We start from the raw sequence: 22,235 nt of genomic DNA, 5'->3' as shown, positions 1-22,235 counted from the left end.
TAGACTTGGCTGACATACAATTATTTTATTATCTTTGGATTTTAACAAGGTCAGTTCTTGGGATTTCGTAAGAAAAATAATTTGAGTACCAGTTACACCCAAATGACTCAGGTCAGCCGTTAGCATGCCAATTGGATAAAGGATTGTACCAGACATTTCATAACAGAATCATAGTAAAATAGCTTTCAATAAATGTTATTATACTAAAATTTTTATTTCCACAAAATATCATTGTAAAATACGGGTGCGTCTTCTACGACAGCAAATAAGGTACTGCCTCCAAAACACTATCACCAGCAATCTGTTATTTGTTTATCCATACTAACAACTTTTTCTATTTCATCTGTTATGGGAGGCCTCTGTTTTGTCAAACTCATAACTCCCTTATCATCACTGGTATATTTTATTGCCTGTTTGTTCTTTAAAAATGTTCGTATTGGTGGATCTGGTAGCTTAAACTGAGGTGCTAAATCAGTTACAAGAATGCCTCTTTCATACTTTTCAATAATATCTCTTTTTAAGTTCAGTTGTGGTTCTTACCGTTTTCCTTTTCTGCTTGTCTGCGATGGCTTTCTTGGGACCAATGTTTTTATCAAAATACAATACAGAAAGCCACAAACACTAAGGAAATAGATCAAAACACTCAAAGCACAGCTGAGCGGGGTTTAAACAACGCCTGGAAACAAGGCCAACTAGCATCAACTGGCTGAAATACGAAACACTCTGTTTACAAACATCATGTGGTTTATTGGGTCAGATTCCTGTTTTTTGCTCGAGCTCCAGAGCAAAATTTACTCAAAATTTTGTGTCAAAATCTGATTATGTCGAGATCTGATAAGACTTGAGAACTGGGGTTTTACTCTGTATTCAGGCTAGTGAACCCCGGAGTAGTCTAAGTCCTCGGTCCTGTTACAGAAAAATGTACTCACTAACTATGTCAAATGTTCATGCTATGTTCCTAAGATCAGAGGTTTGTGCCAGATGGCAAAAAGTTTTTGTTGCACTACAGTTTATGTCATTGAGCATGCGGGTCATCTGTATGCTCAATCAGACCTTTGTGATTAGATATGCTAAAGTTTTTTAAATTGACATTCCCTGAGCTCATAATCATTTCATCTTACAAACTGCCTTCAGTATGAGTTCTTTGAATACTGTAATGAGAAAAGGGACTCTACATTCCTCACAAATATTAAAAAATAAACCTTATACTAAATCAGACATACCTCCACTTACATCATGTCAACTTCCATCAATTCTTATTTTATGCAGTTTTTATAATAAAAATTAGAAAAATAGAATGTGATCAAACTATTTTATATAACTTTATGTTGGTTAGCAAAGGTGTTAGTGGTGGTGTTATTAAGCATCATGTTATACCATTGGAAGGTAAGGTGGCTATGCACCTACACAGGGAATGCAGAAGTGACGACGTAAGAATTAACATCACTATAATCCTATGATTCCTGACTAACTCTGACTTAAGCCTAATATTGTCTATTTAAGTCTTAGGCAGAAAGCTTATGCATTAAAATGCTCGTTTGTTATGTATATTATTAAATATTAGACAAGAAAGTATTACAGTAATACAGTACATAACAAAGGTCAATAGAATAGCACCTCAACTTAACTCTGGCTGACGCAGGGACGGCCCTCCATAAGTTAAAGAATCAGTGAAATTCACAAGTAAAGAAGACTTACATATAGCTTAAATAACCTTTATGGGCTAATAGTGTGCAGAAATTCCTAATATTTAAAGTAATTGCAGTAATAGCCTATGCTAACCAGTAGCCTATCCTAACCAGTAATTATTATTCAATTGAAAATATTACTCATAATTTACTTATGATTCAATTTAAGTGATATATCTCCAAAGTGAATTGCCTCTAAAGATTCAATTTAAGTGATATATCTCCAAAGTGAATTGCCTCTAAAAATACAGCAAAAAATAGCAAACCCTAACATAAGTGTAGCTAACTATAGTAGTTCTTCTTACTTATATTTACAAGATATGTAAAATACACAAAACCCACACAATTTAAAAATATACCACAAAGTCTAGGTCTCTCTCTCTGCCACAGTATTTTTTATTTAATGTATCCACTATTGTATGTTTACCTTAATGCAGTGTGTACTTATATGTGTATGCATATGTTACAGGGAAGTAGTGAAACTAGTGATTTTATGAAATTATTGAAGTTTACAGTAAGTTCACGTAAGCACTGTTCCACTTAGGGACGTCATGCAATCCCTGGAATTCTTAGAGATTTCTTGAAATGCTTTCAAGGCCCATTTTTAAAACATCTAGGTCAAATTGAAATTAAAGTGAAACTTATTAAAACAGAACTTAGGCAATTAAGACAATACTATCAGATTAACTAAAGTAAGTTAAATTAAATGGAAGAACTCAATGAAAACTTAGTCACACAACTTATTTATATGCTTGCATTTGTACAACTAGCATGGGAAGGTGAAGTGCATTGCTGCTTGCCCTTGAAGCATTTACATCAATTTGTCTGGCAGTGCTTTGGTCCACTGCAATGGCATTTTTTGAAAACAACTGTCTGCCTGAAGCTGAGTGGGCAACAACACCATTTGTTCTGTTAACATAAAATCCCAGTGTTGACAGTAATCCTGTATAAACTGGAATCCAGACTGCAGGATTAAGCCTGAAAATAGCTATGGGGGCTCTACCATAATCGATAGCTGGAGCGCAGTGGTAAACATTGCCTCCTGGTTCACTAGATTTCAGATCAAACACTCCTTGACCTCAGTGGTTTCTCTATGCCTGGTACACTTTTCCAGAAGTATATGCTATGACACATAAATTTATCTATATACTGCATGATAAACATACTCTCTGAACCAAACCTGTTCTATACATGTCCCAAAATGAGTTACAGGCTTCAACCTGGTTAGGTGCGCTACTAAAGGGACACATTCTAGGGGAGTATTCTTGACTGAAGATGTAACATCAGCCATAGTAACAGAATCATTGATAGCACTCTAACTGATTACAAGGCAACTGTCTCAATGTCGGTAAGGTGTTCTCAGTGGCAGCCAGGAGATAATTTTGCTTTTTAGTCTGGAGACAACTTTTGGCAAGGATAAGTAAGTTTGGCTAACACAAGCTTTACAGTCGCACAAAGCCGAATACTTTATTTTTTGAATAATAAGGTGAGATTTTTTAAAATTGTGTGAATTTGACACGTTCCAGTGTAGAGCATTGTCGTCTGCCAGCCATGGTATTAGTATTTCCTTCAGGCCACTGTTAGCAGGTTTCTCAGAACTTTGATTCTGAGTATGATGTGGTTTATCATTAACAATGGTGAGATCAAACCTAACATTTAACTGTTCATTGATCACGTGAGATATAAACTCTGAGCCATTGTCACTTTGAAGTAAGGCTGTGGCACCAAAAAGAAAGAAAATTACCAAGAGTTGCATTGCAACTTTTGTTTGTTTACTTGTTAGAGGCCAGCGTACACAAAGTTTGGTATCTTTGTATTACTACACCCTTTTAATCAACTCCAATGTTGCCACAGGAGGATATCGTGATTTAAAAACTAAAAGTATAGTCATTCATTCTTTGTTAGGAGACCAGACCTGCAGATTTAATAATATCTATGAACATAGTACTGTTCTGCGGAATAAGGTATTTTGATTGACTTTCTGCCATTTGAAAAGCTCTCACTGAACTTATGGGCACTACAGAAAGATGTTAATAGCAGCTAATGGTTGACCACTGTTCATCACCCTTTAACCACCTCGGGTATGCAGCTTACACTCAGATTTATGAACCATAAATTCTTCAGTTTCTCTGATCAGTATCGGTAAATTAGTGTAAAAACAGCATTAATAATGTATGGATTTCACAAAATCTCTAGGAATTCTAAGGATTATTTGAAGTCCCGAGTGAAACAGTAACTACATACAGTATAAACTACAGAAATTTTTTGTGATTTCATGAAATCACTGGTTGCACTACTTCCCTGTAACATATACATATATAAATTGACAAATATATTTACGTAACACCTGATTACTGTATTAATTACAGTAAAGTAAATGTCAATAAAAATATTGTACTAGGAAGAGAGATAGAGAAAAAGGGGATAGCACTGTACATGTGTAGTGTTTCGTAACATGGCGCTTGTGCACATATTAAGACTATAAAAATGATTGCATACAGCAAAATCTACCTTGAAGATAACACAGTACAAAAAACTGTGTATTAACTCCTTTCCTTACCATCCAAAGTATACTTTAGAACCTAGTACAAAAATCTGTGCATTAACTCCTTTCCTTACTATCCAAAGTATACTTTAGAACCTTAACCATCACGAGAATACTTGTTCACTACCCTAAAATAGCCCGACTTATTTTTATGATCCTGGTTTTAGTCATTCTTTAATTCATTCCTGTTTTCTATCCTTTCCTCTCAGTAATAGTGAATGGTTGATGTGTATTTTCCTCAATAGGTCACAGTGTATCTCGTTTACTTTAGGTGTCAAATGATTTGAGTCCATGTAAATATTCATTTTCATGTTTGACATCTCATTACTTTCCATAAATCAAATTGAAGGACAAAGAAACTGTTAGCAGTAATTATGAAGGCTTAATGAATTGAGGAGATGAAAACAACAGCAAATATTCATTATATTCATCACCACAACTTGACTCTTGAGTTAACTCATGAGTGTCAGTGTGTCGTATTTCAGTCTAATTACAAATACTGTATACAATGCATATTAGCCTATATAAAACATACAAATTAATCAAAGACCTGATTATTTTCTTTACACATATTTGCAAAAATCCAGAAAGGGAAGGGGTTAAATACAGTACATGTTAATCAAAATTACCAATTAGATATTGATTTTTGAGCAATCTTACTGTGAAGATGATGATTTGAACTCAAGTGAGGCACACATATTTGCAAAAATCCTGGAAAGAGGTTGGGCTAAACATTGTACATGTCAATCAAAATACTAAATCAGGCATAGGTGATGATTTGAGTAATCCTACCAGAGACGCATAATTTTAATCTGGCAAGGCCCCTGTGTAGATTTGGGGATCGGGGACATTTTTTAGTCTGAGTAAGAATTGCTGAATTCTCTGGTAAGTATTAGAATGAACAGTGATACTTCAAACTCATGGGGTGTGGAGGCGGTAGTCTGAGGCAATTTCACTTCTTCTAATTACAAATAATTAGAATTTCAGAGCATGTGCTCTCAAGTAAAACAAACAATAAATCATAATGCAATCACTATAAAAAAAACTATATACATTTGACTATTAGTAAGTGATTTCCTATTCTGTACCTTTTCCCAGAGTGGTAGGACATTTAGAGAGAAAAACAACCAGCTTTTATACAAAAATGCTACATCTAATAACAAAATCAACACATCGGAATGAAAGACACTAGGAAACAAAAGTAACGCTAAAGAGGCAGGAAACTGGAATTACAAACACTTGACAACATATTACCAGTGACACAAGTGCAATGAAAAAGGATCATGGAAACTGGAAATACTGGAGTTTATGGGATTTAAGGAGAAATATTCCACCTTTGGGTGGTAGGATTTTCCAAGTATGGAGGCTGCCACTTCATCCTGAAGTGCACAGGAAGGCAATGGTTTGTCCATTTGCAAACACATGAAATTCTAGAGCATAAATTTTCATTGCTTACTCTATGTATTTTACATGCAGACACTATTTATGAAAAACATGCTTTTCAGTGTTTTGCACATTGATGATAAAATTAAGTTTTGTTTTATATTTTATCTTTAAAGGGTATTCAGTTACTGCTGGACATTTTTTTGGCAATTATATGTCATATGTTGGAGGGGCACCAAGAGCAGATGAGACTGGGCAAGTTGTGTTCTTCTCACGTGAAAAAATTGGAGAAAGTCTTCTACGAGTTGATTTAATCTTGAAAGGACAAATGTTTGCACTGCTGCGGGTTCAAGTCTTAGGAGTTGACATAAATGGTGACAGGTATGTTCTAACCTTGAAATATGTTTTTTATTTCTGCAGTAACTGTTCTTTTTGGTTACTTGTTATGAATCATTGACTTCATGAATATTAGAATAAATTTATTATTATTTTATATGGACTTGTAGAGGCAGCATTCCATCATTGGCTTGAGTGATGTAATTTTAATAGGATTCTGGGTGTTTTAAAGATTACAGTATTTGCATGAAAATGACTTCATGCCAAGATTTGTTAGCTAAGTTCAAATATTGTCTTTTAGTAATAACAAAAGTCTCCATGCATATATATATATATATATATATATATATATATATATATATATATATATATATATATATATATATATATATATATATATATATATATATATATATATATATATATATATATATATATATATATATATATATATATATATATATATATATATATATATATATATATATATACATATACATATATACATATACATATACATATATATATATACATATACATATACATATACATATACATATACATATAGATATACATATATAGGTGTATATATATATATATATATATATATATATATATATATATATATATATATATGTTATATACAGTGATCCTCTGCCTATCATGGATAATGGGGCAGAAACCCCCACATAAGTGAAATTCCGCAAGTACATTGGCCCTCCCTAGAGGCATATACTGTATATACATGGTATATATTTAAAGGCTTTACTGTATAGCCTTTCCCACACTGTTATAAACACTTCCTATGCACTTAAACACTGTATTACTATTTTGATCTCCTATCACAGTAATATGCATAAAAAAAAGATCGTCCCATATTTGTAATGTTTACGCTCTTGGAGAATCAGCTGACTGAAGCTGCCTACCACAACGAAAGAATTAGGAAAATAATTTCTAGTTGCCAAAAGAAATAAATTTATCAATGAAATTATTTAATTCTGTACATAAAAGATTAAGTGATACAGTAATTCATATATTTCATTGAGAGAGAGAGAGAGAGAGAGAGAGAGAGAGAGAGAGAGAGAGAGAGAGAGAGAGAGAGAGAGAGAGAGAGAGAGAGAGAGAGAAATGTGTGTACTGTACAGCACAGTAGCTTGGGACGAGACTCGTCTCTTGACTAAGTCTCTGACAAGCTGGTGATGAGGCATACAGGCATCCTTGAGTTGCTTACGTATGAAATTCGGATTTTAATTATTTTTACTGTATATACATGGTATATATTTAAAGGCTTTATAGCCTTTCCCACACTGTTATAAACACTTCCTATGCACTTAAACACTGTATTACTATTTTGATCTCCTATCACAGTAATATGCATAAAAAAGATCGTCCCATATTTGTAATGTTTACGTTCTGAGAATCAGCTGACTGAAGCTGCTCACTACTAACGAAAGAATTAGGAAAATAATTTTTTAGTTGCTAAAAGAAACAAATTTATCAATGAAATTATTTTTAATTCTGTACATAAAAGTTTATGATACAGTAATTCATATTTCATTGAGAGAGAGAGAGAGAGAGAGAGAGAGAGAGAGAGAAATGGTGTGTACTGTACAGCACAGTAGCTTGGGACGAGACTAAGTCTTGACTAAGTCTTGACAAGCTGGTGATGAGAGAGTATACAGTATCCTTGAGTTGCTTACGTATGAAATTCGGATTTTAATTATTTTTACAGTGATTTAAGATGAAACATCAACAGTGATAAGATATTCTCTTATGTACCACTCACGTGCCTTGTCCGAGTGCCTGTGGGTATATACGAAGCTTCCAGTCCTTGCGCGTCGGTCTCCCAAGCCGTTCTTCTCACGTAACATGATGAAACATCGCTGTTTTCCGCAATATGGCTGCCGATATGGCGGTACTTTTTAATTTTAATTTTTCTATGAATATTTCTGAAAAATCCGCGATGCAGTTAAGCATCTTTTTGTTTAATTTCATTTTGTACTGAATTATATGTCATATTGCAATGAACCAACAGTACTAGCAGATATTAATAATTATTAATGGAATTAATGAAACATTTGGGTCTTCATATATCGCGACTATTTTTGAAATTTCCAGAAAATCCGCTATATATTTTCTCTTATAATATACATACGTAATGGAAAAAATCCGCGAAGTCGTGAATCCGCGATAGTCGAACCGCGAAGTAGCGAGGGTTCACTGTATCTTCCAATTATCCATAAGAGACAAAACTCAAAGAAAGCATGAATCGGAAAGGAAATAACTAACTTACCGACTCATCCAGAACCTGCTCATAGAGAGCGTAGCACACCTCACAGCCATCAGGGTGCCAGACGACCAGGTCCCCTACGTGGACAGCGCATCCGGAGTGGGACCTGCAAACTTCATGTCCACTAGCTTGCTGAAGGACTGCCGTGCACCCCTGCTCCTGACAACGCACCATCTGTAAGTGGACGGGTACATGAGTATGCTGATAAGGCCGCCGGAGTAGGGTGCCGGAGCAGTGTCACAGGATAATAGATAATTAGGCTAGGTAGGCCCCGCCGGAGCATACTGGGAGGTTAAGGGGTCTACTAGATCATGCAAGATCAAAAACAACATAAAGGGATCGCCGGAGTTAATCCGGAGCAACAGGAAGGTCCCGAAGGGACATGTAAAATTCAAAAGTTTCAGAAATACTTTATATATAAATATATATATGCATGCTAGTGAAAGGTCAACTATAAGTAAGAGTGGGTGTTTCTGCTTGGAGCCAGGGGAGTCCTGTTACTCTAATACAGTGACAGCGGAGGAGGTGTGGTGAGCACCGACCGACCATACACTGTATCCACCAGAGTGGTAAGCGACGAGAACGCCTGACTACCTAGCGGAAAATACAAAATTAGCTAGTCGGCGGAGGGTAGATACTAGGGAACCGTACGTGTTCTAAATGAATAGAACGAAGGTAAACGTCAGTGGCGTGTGAATATGACAGAAGACAGTCAGGTGGGAAACTCTAACTGGCTGCATGTACCCAATTTTTCCCCAAGGTGACGGTCTGGGAGAACGACACCTGGGTTGAGGAAAAACAACGCACTGACGCTAGAGGGAGGGGGGGAGTTGGGACAGGCCAGGAGAGGGGGACCAGTAGCGGCGACCAGGGGGTGAGTAAGCACTCCCCGGGCGCCATGAGATCCACCTTTCTCCCTCTCGATCGGACAAACATGTACGAACAATAATGAGAGAGGAGAGAATGGGGAACCCTCAAAGGCCAAATGAGCAAAGAAAGGTAAAAGGAATGGTGAACAGGAGTGTGGGAGCACCCCCGGTCACCAAACAAGACCTCGACAGGGTGCCGACCGGGTAAGGTCGGAAACCCAGTACCGAGAGGACAAAACCAATCAATGCAGAGGAAGGGGATGTAGGCTATAGCGTAAGGAACAGGGTAAAGCTCTCAAGCCTTGGTAAGTTAACAAAGTATATGAAAGCGAACCAAGGGGGAAGAGAGCAAGGGGGGGGGAGAAAGGAGGTAGGAGAGGGGTATATACATGAAGTTGGAAGCTAACCCGAAGGTGTGGATCGGATGAGGGTAGGCTACGCAAGATACCCTCGCTATTCCAGCTTAACCTTACTAGGACTCAACAGTCCAAACGGAAAGGCCAAAACAGGGAGAGGGAGATAACGCAGGCCCAAAACCTCTAACCATAACACCACCCAAAGGGAAGCACCAACCATGAGGCCCTCCTACACACCTAAACCTCCCTTCCGAGGAAAGGAACAGAACGCCATAGCCTAACTCCTAGGCTAACCTAACACAGCCGGCTGGCTGAAGAAGGTAGCCCAGGGGGAGAAGGTATCTACCAGACTAGCCTAAAAAGTTAACCTAACCTAGGCATAAATAAAATAATTCAATAATTCAAATAATCATAAAGACACATGTAGAAGGGAGGACCAAACCCAACGCGATAACAGCGTGGAGGGAAAATGGCCGACCTTCAAGATTAAAAACAAAGGACATAATCCGTAAATATCAAAGACATCCGTGCGCTAGGCCTAAAATAAACCTAATAAGCATAACTGTACCATCTCAAATAATATACCCAAACACTGGAGGGAGTGAGGGTCCAAAATACAACACATATAAGAATTGATAAAGAGCGGATAGGCCCAAGGGGGAAAACCCGTAGCCTAAACGACAAGGACCCGAACTTCCCCAGAGAAGGGTAACAAAACAATAAATAATAATGCCCAATTGAATATAGGATAAGCAAAAGGCACAAAACATAAGAAAATGAAGGGGAGCGAAGCCCCGACATAAAAATCCCGCACCGAGACTGAAGGTCACATGAGGCCGGGAGAAGGTGGACGAGGCGGGCGTTATAAATCCCCCTAATTATTAAATTAGAGGGAAATAAGGAGCCTCAACCGCCTAAAATAAAATAAAGAGATGGTACTCAACTTAGGTGATGAAGAATCCTGTGAGGATGCCATTAGATCAAGAAAAAAGGCCACAAAAGAGCGCACACAAAAAAAACGAACAAAAGCGACGCGTGCTAAAAATGGAATGTGGGTGACGCTGGTTTGTTTACAGTCTGCGAGTGGTGCGGGAGTTTGTAACGGCACCTCACTCGGTGGGACTTTTGACATTGGGAATGTTTACAGGGCGGAGGCCTGTGTTTGTGACAATCTCACCCTTTCTCATACATGACTCCATTTCATGGAGCTCGCACTGGGGGTAGTAACTCCAGCTTAGCATTTAGCTTTTCTCTGGTATGTTTAGCAATAGCTTTACCTAGAAATAAGTGCTGAATGGTAATTTCACTGGCTGACACAGGTTGGACAACCCAGAAATGTTTTTTTCAAAAATTCACCATAAATCGAAATATTGTGCTAGAGACTTCCAATTTATTGCAAAATGAAGGTAAACGATTGAATATTACTAGAATGTAAGAGTTTTAGCTTACAATTGCGTTTTTTACCATTTCGGTCGAGTTAAAGTTGACCGAAGGTTGAAATTTTGGCAGTTATCGTGATTTATGTGAAAATATTTCAAAACTGATAAAAGCTACAACCATGAGCTATTTTCTGTTGTATTCTACATGAAATTGCACACATTTTCATATATAAAAGTTTATGTAACGACTAATGTAAAACGATGCAAACATTATGACAACATGACGAAAGAATTTCTGAGATGTTCGGCTGAGTTATGCAGCGCAGATGTAAGGAAAAAGTTTTTTTTTTTTTTTTTTCAGAAATTCACCATAAATCGAAATATTGTGCTAGAGACTTCCAGTTTGTTGCAAAATGAAGGTACATGATTGAATATTACTAGAATGTAAGAGTTTTAGCTTATAATTACGTTTTTTGACCATTTCGCCGAGTTAAAGTTGACCGAAGGTTGAAATTTTGGCAGTTATCGTGATTTATATGAAAATATTTCAAAACTGATAAAAGCTACAACCATGAGTTATTTTCTGTTGTATTCTACATGAAATTGCGCACATTTCCATATATAAAAGTTTATGTAACGACTAATATAAAACGGTGCAAACATTACGACAATGTGACGAAAGAATTTCTGGCGCAGACGTATGGAAAAAGTTTTTTTAAAAAATTCACCATAAATCGAGATATTGTGCTAGAGACTTCCAGTTGGTTGCAAAATGAAGGTAAATGATTGAATATTACTAGAATGTAAGAGTTTTAGCTTAAAATGCGTTTTTTACCATTTCGGTTGAGTCAAAGTTGACCAAGGTTGAAATTTTGGCAGTTATCGTGGTTTATATGAAAATATTTCCAAACTGATAAAAGCTACAACCATGGGTTGTATTTTGCTGTATTTTACATTAAATTGCACACATTTTCATATATAAAACTTTATGTAATGGCTAATATAGAACAGTGCAAAAATTACAACAAAATGACGAAAAAGAATTTCTGAAATTTTCGGCCGAAGTTACCACGCGGGCATAAGAAAAAGTTTTTTCAAAAATTCACCATAAATCGAAATATTGTGCTAGAGACTTCCAATTTGTTGCAAAATGAAGGTACATGATTGAATATTACTAGAATGTAAGAGTTTTAGCTTACAATTGCGTTTTTTTACCATTTCGGTCGAAGTCAAAGTTGACCAAGGTTGAAATTTTGGCAGTTATCGTGGTTTATATGAAAATATTTCCAAACTGATAAAAGCTACAACCATGGGTTGTATTTTGCTGTATTTTACATTAAATTGCACACATTTTCATATATAAAACTTTATGTAACGGCTAATATAGAACAGTGCAAAAATTACAACAAAATGACGAAAGAATTTCTGAAATTTTCGGCCGAGTTACCACGCGGGCATAAGAAAAAAGTTTTTTCAAAAATTCACCATAAATCGAAATATTGTGCTAGAGACTTCCAATTTGTTGCAAAATGAAGGTACATGATTGAATATTACTAGAATGTAAGAGTTTTAGCTTACAATTGCGTTTTTTTACCATTTCGGTCGAGTCAAAGTTGACCGAAGGTTAAAATTTTTTGTAGTCGACGTACGGTACGTCCACTTGACACCCAACAGACAATTTTAGTCGACGTATGATACGTCCAGTAGGCGTTTAAGGGTTAAGGAAATTAAGATTTATTTAGATTAAGTCCTGTAAGGTGTAAAGTTAACCAATTGTTGTGTGGTGTTTGAAAACCTAAAATGCCCTTGTCAAAGAATGCAGTGTCCTCCTTTGTTAAATATTTGATCTGGCTAGCACATGAGAAACTAGTTCCAGATCTTTTACCTTTATTAAAGGTAAACACTCATAATATAACAAATTTGTCTTGAGGAGGTGATTAATGCACTGCAGTAGAAGTGCAATTCAGTTTCTGCTTCTTGCTACTTTAAGTACGCAGAAATCGCATCTGAAAACTGTGAAGCCGTTAGTCCATTGATAGCAATGGGTAAGTCTTTTCCTGAATTGAAGGTTTATACATTGTATATAGGAGAGTACCTTTATATCATTAAGGTATTTATTTTTAACTGGCTGCCCTTGTAGGGGCTTTCAGGCCCAGCCACAGGCATCCCTTCATGCTTTTGTCATTCTGGCTGAAGCTGAAGCAGTTTTCTCCATTGGGCTGCTCTTCACTAAGCACTTACGAGAGCCTTGCTCTACAAATGGAATCCACCTTCTCGCAGCAGTAATATCCATGAATGATTCCAGATCAAATAAGAATGCTTTGGGTTTCATGTAAGAAATGTTTAGTTCACTTGGCTGAGCAGATTTTGTCTAGCAGCACTACCCACCATCCTGTTTTTAATATGGGAATCAACTATCTTTTACAGTAGGTAAGATTTATCCCAAATAGTGGACTGTCATGAATAATGCAGAATTCAAAACACACCTGATGGAGAATAGATGAACTGGACAGTCATCTGGCTTAGCCAAGCAATCCAATTCTTTTACTGTAATTGTATGGCAACAGTAGGTAAGTATCCAAATAATAAATTTTATTATGAACATTTATATTTTTAAAAACAATTACTTTTTTATAAACTCATCAGTAACATAAAAATGTTCTAATGCCCAAACTGGGTTTTTTACAGCTATGCCTCCCATACTATACAAAAAATGAAACTTACCTGGCTGGAGCCCAAGGTTGTAGTAGGGAGCTTCTTTGTCACTTCTTGCTAGTCATCAGGCAATTTTCTAATTGTAAATTGAGTGGGAAGTATCTAAGATTTTGTACTGGGTAATTCAAAGAGCTGTTTGTATTGAAATTTTTTTATTTTAATAAATAAGATAATTTTTTTCTCTTTTTGGAGAAACATTATTTATAATTTAGCTGGTTTTTGTCAGGGTATAAAATGTGGCTCAGAAGACCGTCAGATGAGATATGACGAGGAACTAATAGTTCCAATCATTGAAAACACTCCATTTGAAGCAGATTTAGCAGATAGTATGTCACAGGTTAGTGTTGGTTATTTTGTCATTTCCTGATATAGTACAGCATGGGTAGACTAATTGCAGACAAGTTTGATGAATTTTAAATCAGTGAAGATGTCATTTGTATATGGATAAGGTGGTTTTTAGAAATTTTAACATTATATGTGATGTTATATAACTTGTTACAGATAAAAGAATTGTCACAGCTTCCACAAGCACTATATCTATACTTTGTCATGGTACCAGGCTCACATTAATTTGTACATAGGATCTCTGTTGGAGAACATTGTATCAGTAAAGATGCATAAACCATGAATGACATTAATTTCCAAGTTTCAGTAGTCAATGTTTTTCCATCTAAATTGAAGATATGGGAAGCTTAGTAAAAAAAAAAGCTGAAAATTGAACAGTATTTCTTTTTGCCACAAGGTTGTAGAAATCCTATCAAAGACTAATTGATTTTTTCTGCAGGCACTGGAGTTGTACCCTGATACTCAGGCAGTTTTAGTCAGACGGCATGGCGTTTATGTCTGGGGAGACACTTGGGAAAAAGCAAAAACCATGTGAGTACAGTTTTTAAAAAATTCTGAGTAGACTTAAGTGTGCTGAATAACAGTGCTTCCTTATGTCCTTTGTAATTGCATATACTGTACTTTTGTGTACCTGCTTTGGCCATACAAAACTTGTCTCCACAAAAAGGGAACTTCTTGTACATGCCCTCATGACCAAAGGACACTGATTGTATCTGGTGAGAAATGCCAGTTCCTTGGAAACTTGTATCTCATGGGCTGCGTATTCTTCTCTCACTTCTTTATTCTCATTGCTAGAGGTATTTTTAATTAGTGCTTTCATTTTTTTATTTCTGTAGTGTCATGTCTCCAGGATAAGATTTGTCTAGTGCCCCATGGCTTTTTAATGGCAGCAGTTAAGTTCATCATGGTGCACAAGTATCCCAAAGTCATCAGATGAAGTTTTAATTGCATAAAACCATATGGCATAGAGAAAAGGATTTAGCTGAGTAACATCTGCTCATGAGTACGTTGAAGCTTACATTGCTTTCTCAGACATTGCTGCTGCTAATCAAGATTTATTGACTTTTGGAAAATAAATAGCAACTTTGAATGCTGAGTTAATATGACCTTCCATAATGTCCTGGATTAGACATATGATTTTAAAGAAATTTCCAACTTTTACATAGCATACTTCTTCATACAAAGAGTGAAGGTCTAACTTAACAAGAGTATTTGAATGTCTCCAAAAGAACAGCAACATGCTTCTTCTGAAAATAATGGAATGGTAAGAACATTTTTGTCAAGGCATTAATGATACAGAGGTAGCTTTGCTGACTAACTACAAACATTCTCCAGATGGAAATATTGAAACAGTTACCCTACATAGATCCATCATTACCAAAAAAGGGTTAGTATTCAGCAAAGACCTCTTTGATTTCTGTTATTGACACACTTCCAAAATTTTGCTTGACTACATAACCATTGGATATAAATCTGTCAGAATTATTAAATTCAAAAATAGGTGTAATTAGTACTTAAAGTGTTATGAATAAGGCCACACTAAATCAGAATGTCATAGCATACAGAAATGCTAGTCTGTGCAAGAGAGCTTGATCTTGTGGGTCAGTGTTTTGCACATAGATTGTGTTTGTGCTCTAAAGGTGTGCATTCCCTAAATTTAAGGATTTGCCCTTGATATAGTTGAAAAGGATGTCCAGGAATTTGCAAACTTAAAGACTGTACACTATGTAGTATTAAACAAAAGCTGATGGGACTAATAAAAGCCCAGTGTCAACATGGATCAAAAACTTGAAAAAACCTGTACAGTCCAACCTCTTAAATCCAGGAACCTTGGGTGGGCCCAGGCCACTGTCGGACCACAGAAAATCCCGGAATATAGAATACATCCCTAAAATATGAAGCCCCTATGTAAACTCTGTCTTACAAGCTGATTCCACATGCAAATAGCTTAGTTGCTGACTTAGCCTACTACTTGGCTAAGTTCTGACACTGCTTTTTATCATTTTATTACTCATATATTTTCAATTTATCATTTTATAACTTCATACTGTACTAAGCACTAATTTTCTTAAAGTACAATAGTGTACTATAACACATTTAGCCTACATTCCCAAGTTAGCCTAACCGTAAGTCAACTACAGTACTAAATTTTTCACAGAATCTGCAGAATATTAACAGTGACTTTCGTCTCCTTAATTTACTGTCTTCATAATTATCGCTATTAGTTTCTTTGTCATTTATTTTGATTATAGAGGGTATTGAAATAACAAAAATAAAGAATGATTTATTTTTGCGCTTCTTACCTCTAGCATCATCTGATCTCATGGATGGCATATCAAATGGGTAAATATACAGCTATATAAAAGAAATGACCAAAACCTTATCACCTTTAAGCCTTTCAAGCACTCTAAGAGTAAGGAATTTGTGCGTCGCCAAATGTCTCATTGTTTTGATGAAAAGTTTTGACTTGGTAGAGCCTTCTCAAGTCACCTGTATGGTATTGAGCTTTTCTGTTTTGCATTGTCATCTACAGCAAGCAGGGATGGGGGTGTGAAGTTCTGTAAGAACAAGTTTTGTGTAAACCGTACATATTCAGTTGGGCATGATGGTCATAAGGTGTGTGGTTCCTGTAGGAGAAATGAATATGATTTCTCTTCTTCTTGTGAAGAATTCAAGGAGTGATCTGATGAGAAAATGAATAGTTTTGTTACATATTGGAAGATGCGAGAGCTTGATAGACTACATAGGCATTTGGTTACTCCTCCCACTCCTCCTTTGCCCTATAGGTCTGGTTCCTCTTTCACTCCTGCTGTGTCTTCAAATGCTTGATGTATAGTTCAGGGGAAAAGAATAGGTAAATTTGAAGACCTGAGTTTACTGTTATCGTCAGTTAGGCAATTGACCAAGTATATGGGATATCTCTAGTCTCAACAAGTTTGTCAGACTCCCTTTTTGATAAAGCCATCCAGTTTGGCCATGGTAGCCATCCAGAAGGCAACTGGGTGATTTCTAACAATATGCAGGCCATGTACTTCCATGTCTTGATCCATCTTCAGCCAAGGAAGTAGCTGTACTTTGTCTTCAAAGGGAATGTTGTCTAATTCACAGCTGTGTTTTGGTCTGACTATGACGCCACAAGTATTCACCTGTGTTTCGGCACCGTTAGCATGAATCCGCTAGGGATCCGAGTTCTGTTATTGTTGGATGATTGGTTAGTTCTTGCTAACTTGTTTCAAGCAATCTTGAGGGCAATGGATTGTCTTCTACATCTAACCTCAGTGCTGGTCATTCAGATCAGTGTCAACACGTTCGTGCTTCTTCCAACTCAGTCAGTTATCTATCTGGGGATGAAGATCAACTCTCTTTTTGGGCTTTTCCAACAGAGAAATGGGCATATGATTATCTGTCACTGCTGAGAGAATTTCAACCATTAGAAAAGCCTCCAGCCAAGAAGTGGGTGTCTCTTCTGGAACACATAGCCTCTTTAAAGAAGTTTGTCAACTTGTCCCATCTATGAATGAGACCGGTTCAATGTTACCTCAAGAATTCATGGGACAGGTCTCATCATATGGACTTGGCACAAGTGATAGTTCCTTCAGATCATTTAGGTTGTTTCTGTTGGTAGGTGAATTGGTCAAGACTGCTGATGGATCTGCCCCCAACTTCAAGAGCAGACCTCATTTTGTCCTCAGATGAGTTAGTGTCAGGTTGGGAAGCCATTCTGGGGAACATAGAGAGAGAAACATGCATATAAACAACCTAGAGTTTTTATCAGTTTGGAAGTCTTATGCAAGAGATCATCCAGTGAGAGACAAGTCGATCACAGTCTGTTCCAACAATTCAACCTTTCTCTTACATAAAGGAGGTATGAAATCAAGGGATTTGTTCAGGCTAGTAGAGAAACTCATCCTTTCGACTCAGTTCAGGAACATTATTCTTATACTGTAGTTCGCCTTAGGGAAAACCAGTATTATCAAGGACCATCTCGGCAGGAAAGGGAAAGTTCTCCCATCCTAATGGTCTCTGCACCCACAAGTCTTGTCAGAAGCTGTAGAGCCTTTTGGGAGCCCCAATCATTGATCTTTTTGTGACTGCCCAAAATGCAAAACTCCCAGCTTACTGCTTTCCATGTCAGGATCCTCAGGCATGGGCAGTCAAGGCTTTTCTTTAAGGTGGTCGAATTCAGGCATTTTCACTTTTACTCCATTTGCAGTTTTGAGGAAAATAATCATCAAGTTGCGAGCATTGGAGAACTCAAAGATGACATTGATAGCTCCTTGGCCAAAAGGAATGGTTCCCAAGCTACCTCTTGGTGGTAGATGTCTGTCACCTCCTCCTGTTCAGGAAGGATCTCAAATAGTCACATTTGAGAAAATTTCATCAAAACTTTCACACACTTCATTTGACTGCATGGAGACTGTCAGCCTTCTTTTGTGAGCTCATGTCTTTTCAAGAGCGGCTAGGGAGTCGTCCTTAAGTTGAGAAGGCTCTCCATCTTATGGTGTAAACTAATTTCTTTAATCATACTTTTGGGGAAACTTTTTATCGCAAATGGTATGCAATGTAGCATACTGGCACTTGTCAGCTTGTTTTTTCAGCATCTCCTGTATTTTATGAGCTCAATATATTACACAAAAGTGTAACAGTTCAGCTTTAAATTCAACCAAAATTATTATTCTATTCTTAAGACTAGCATTATAGTAATTAGTGAATTACCAATAAGCAGACTCAACACTGATTATAAGTTGGGTTAGGCTATTAAGCTACCTACATACCCACCCTCCTCCCTTCACTGCAAGCCCAGCACCCCTTTCCTCACATTGAATATTTCACATAGTTATTAAGATTATTCCCTATTTTTCTTACCATATTTGACAGCATGTGAGACCTTTTTTTCAAAACTGACTAGGAACATACACAAGAGTCCTGTATGTGAAAATGTGGTAGCTGGTAGGCTAATATTTACCCAGACACAGTACACTACCAGTATTTGTAACTAGCCAAAGTGGATAATGCTGTAATATTGCTATTATATATGTATTGAGTTGAATTATTACCTACTTTTATTATCATTACAGCAAAGTGCATCATAACTGGCACCCTTGCAATGAAAGGGTTGCCATTTACCTGAATTTGTTCATTTCATGAGAGAAATCTTTTCTAAATACATACTTATATCCTGAACTGTTATTTCATCGTCCTTTATCAATAAACATTACCTTTTCATCACAGTTTTCTTATTGAATCATTCCTATATCTTAAACTGAACATATTTTGTGCTCACCTAACTCCGGCAGTAGTATGAAGAGGGCCTAAATCTATGCATTGATACAACACGCTCACACATTGATGCATGAGACAAAATAGTCACAAACACTAATGCAAACCAATGACTCTCTCTCTCTCTCTCTCTCTCTCTCTCTCTCTCTCTCTCTCTCTCTCTCTCTCTCTCTCTCTCTCTCTCTCTCTCTCTCTCTCTCTCTCTCTCTGTTTGCAAAGAATTTAGCATTCCTCTCAAAAATTTTCTTATTCATATAAAGAATAGCCCTGAAAGAGGAAAAGAGAAAGTCCAGTAAATGTACAGTGAGCACACATTTTACCTTATTGCAGTGCATATGCCTATGTAGACACAAAAACTGACTGAAGAATATATATATGCAACACTATATAACTGTATTAGATACAATACTATACTGGTAAACTAAATGTCAGTAAAAATACATTCCCAGAGAGGGTGGGGAGATGAGGTCACAGAAAACTTTTAGATACTAGTTCCTAATTTTTGACCTGTAACTTTGTTTTTTGTTTTAATTTTCTTTGGAAATTGAAGCACTTAAAAGTTAATTTTCACAGAGTTATCCAATGGAGGCTGATATGGAAGGGAGTGTTATAAAATGTTTTCTGTCATACTTAAGCTTTTGTTTTCTCTTGTAAATGACAGATTTTTCCTACTGTCTTAGTTGCAGTCTTTGTCCTTGTTTTTTTTTATATTTTAGGCATACATTTAGTAACATTCAATGCTTACATGTAAGTGGCAAGATTTTGTTTCTTAATGTTGCCATCTGAAATTGTTTGTTGGGGGAAAGGGAGGTCTTATATGTCATCAGATATGGGATCAGTTATTCTTTGTTAATGTTAGTGTAATTGAGGGTCCCCCCCCCCTTTATGAGAAGTGAACAATTGGACAGATAAAAGGTAAGACTTGATGAATGTCGATATAAAGTTATTCCCAGTAGTAATATTCATAGTACATGAATTCTTAATATGCAAGGAACTTGGTCAACCATATTTTTGTAGCAAATGAACTGTATTGCATAGTTACAGATTGTTTTACGTCAAGGTCCATCCTCCCTTCCCTCCATTTGGATGGCAAGACATAAGTTCATAAGTGAAACCTCATGTTCAAAGATGGCAGCTAAGAGAATGAAAGGTACAGTCACATAAAGGACATGGCTTTCCCTTTCAAGAACAGGAACTTTTTTTTTATAAATTGTTTGTCACTTTGTAATTACAAAGCCTAGTTATTTTCAAACAGTTCCCATTTTTCTTTCCAGGGCAGAAAGTTATGACTACTTGTTTGATATTGCTGTTCAGATGAAAAAGTTTGATGTTGACCCTACAAAACCTCCAAAAGGTGCATCAGAAGTGCAAGGTCACATGAATGGGAAATGATTTACTTTAATCTTAAGACAAAAACCATATAGTATACTTCACAAATATTAATATTAAGTTTAAAGAGAAAATGGGGGACAGTCCAATTAAAAAATGAGGTTTGTGATAATTTCAGAATAGGTACTTTAAAATCTGTAAATGTATCTGGCTGTTACTTTTTATGTGAATTTTAGGATTTCTTGGTACTCATGTTTATATTCTTTCTTAGTCTACAGGATATAAACAATGCATTATTGCTCATACCATATGTATCCCTTGATATTTCTGCCCCAATTAAGAATGATGTATGGAAGTTGTGTACTAGAAGGTTCTTGGTACAATTTTTACAAACTTTGCAGTAGGAGGGTACTTTGTCATTTTGAGGTTTCTTAAGTATATTCAAAGACCTTTTAGTTTTTCATTGTTGTAAGTAGTCAATATGGTAATGCATCAAGTTTTATAATATAGGGTACACTTTTGATTAGAGAATCCTGAGTTGAGATCTCAGAATTTTAAAAGTTTTTGTATTAATTCTTAGCAGAAGCCAATTGTAAACTCATTGGACAAGAGAATTATACCCCTGATAGACTGCATAAAATGGCCTATGTGTAAGTTCTTTATTTACAGATAGCATAAGTAGGGATACTCACTAGAGTTTAAGATTTATTAAGTGATTGCACTTAGAATTACTGATTATGCATTCATTTATTAGTTGAATAAGGAACTAAGCTGTAGTGTAAATCAGCATGGTTTTAAAATTTATATAACAGGAAATACATGTTGCTGTTTTAAAATAATATGGATTCCTTCAGATGTTCTTTTATAAATTCAATTGCAGAGACTAAACACATAGATGCAATGTATTTTTTATTAATGAGACCAGAGTGACCTATTTTCCTAGTACAGAATGCTGTTATTACGGTAAAACTAGTATGTTTTGGGAAGTAATTATTTTATTCCAAATATGTATTAAAGAAAAATAAAAAGAAAGGGTGGAAATTAAAAGAAGAAAAAAAGCTGTGAAGTCAAGCAAGATACCAGTACAAGCCAAAATATAAAAAAAAAATCCGATATGAAAAGGGCTCAGGCAGCTTACCTGTGAGTTATTTCTTTAATTACAGCCTTCCAGTTTGCTTAATTTTGTGGGCATGAAACAGTCAGTAATCCCTTGATTATCTGGATCTCCATTATCCAGAACTCAACATTATTTGACACACCTGGACCAGGGACCAGTGCCCAAAGATATATGATATATACATTTTTAAAAATTTGAAAAAACCACTCTAATGGTTGGCAATGCTGCACAGCCTCGGGAAAATGTTGGTAATACTGCATACACTCATAAATAGACTGAGAAAGGATTTTTTGGGTGGGGGAAGCTGGGAGAAGTTTTTAAGGTGGGGGCTGAGTTGGATGGCTGGACACCATAGGAGAGGAGGGGTAGTAAGGCTGTGTAGAGGAACTCACTCAGAGAAGGGGTTGTTTTGGAAGGTGGGTGGAGCTAGGGAGCAGTTTCCTTGGTTGGGAGGGGGTGGGGATGCAATGTTGGATGGCTGAAGAGGGCTAAGTAAACATATGACTTGCTAGAGCTTATTTTGTTTTGTACTTTTATGTTTATGATTTTTTCCATGTTTTATTAAAGACTATGTACAGAATTGTCCTGTAACAAAGCAAAAAA

General features: G+C 36.3%; 1 protein-coding gene across 4 annotated transcripts in view; it reads left to right on the top strand.

The window, feature by feature from the left end:
• The window catches only part of LOC136850241 (probable methylthioribulose-1-phosphate dehydratase), a 188,759-nt gene extending 167,343 nt beyond the window's left edge, over nt 1-21,416 (top strand). For all 4 annotated transcript variants that reach the window (XM_067123909.1, XM_067123911.1, XM_067123912.1 and 1 more), the window contains exons 7-9: nt 13,788-13,898; nt 14,346-14,437; nt 20,461-21,416. In XM_067123909.1, coding sequence (XP_066980010.1) covers nt 13,788-13,898; nt 14,346-14,437; nt 20,461-20,578 — 321 coding nt within the window. In that variant the 3' untranslated portion in view covers nt 20,579-21,416. The remainder of the gene's footprint in view (nt 1-13,787; nt 13,899-14,345; nt 14,438-20,460) is intronic.
• The last annotated feature ends 819 nt before the right edge of the window (nt 21,417-22,235 follow it).

The sequence above is a fragment of the Macrobrachium rosenbergii genome, chromosome 21 (genome assembly GCF_040412425.1).
Source record: "Macrobrachium rosenbergii isolate ZJJX-2024 chromosome 21, ASM4041242v1, whole genome shotgun sequence".
In the NCBI taxonomy this organism is placed as follows: domain Eukaryota; kingdom Metazoa; phylum Arthropoda; class Malacostraca; order Decapoda; family Palaemonidae; genus Macrobrachium; species Macrobrachium rosenbergii.
The sequence above is the reverse complement of the archived record's forward strand: the minus strand, read 5'-3'. Positions and strand labels throughout refer to the sequence as shown.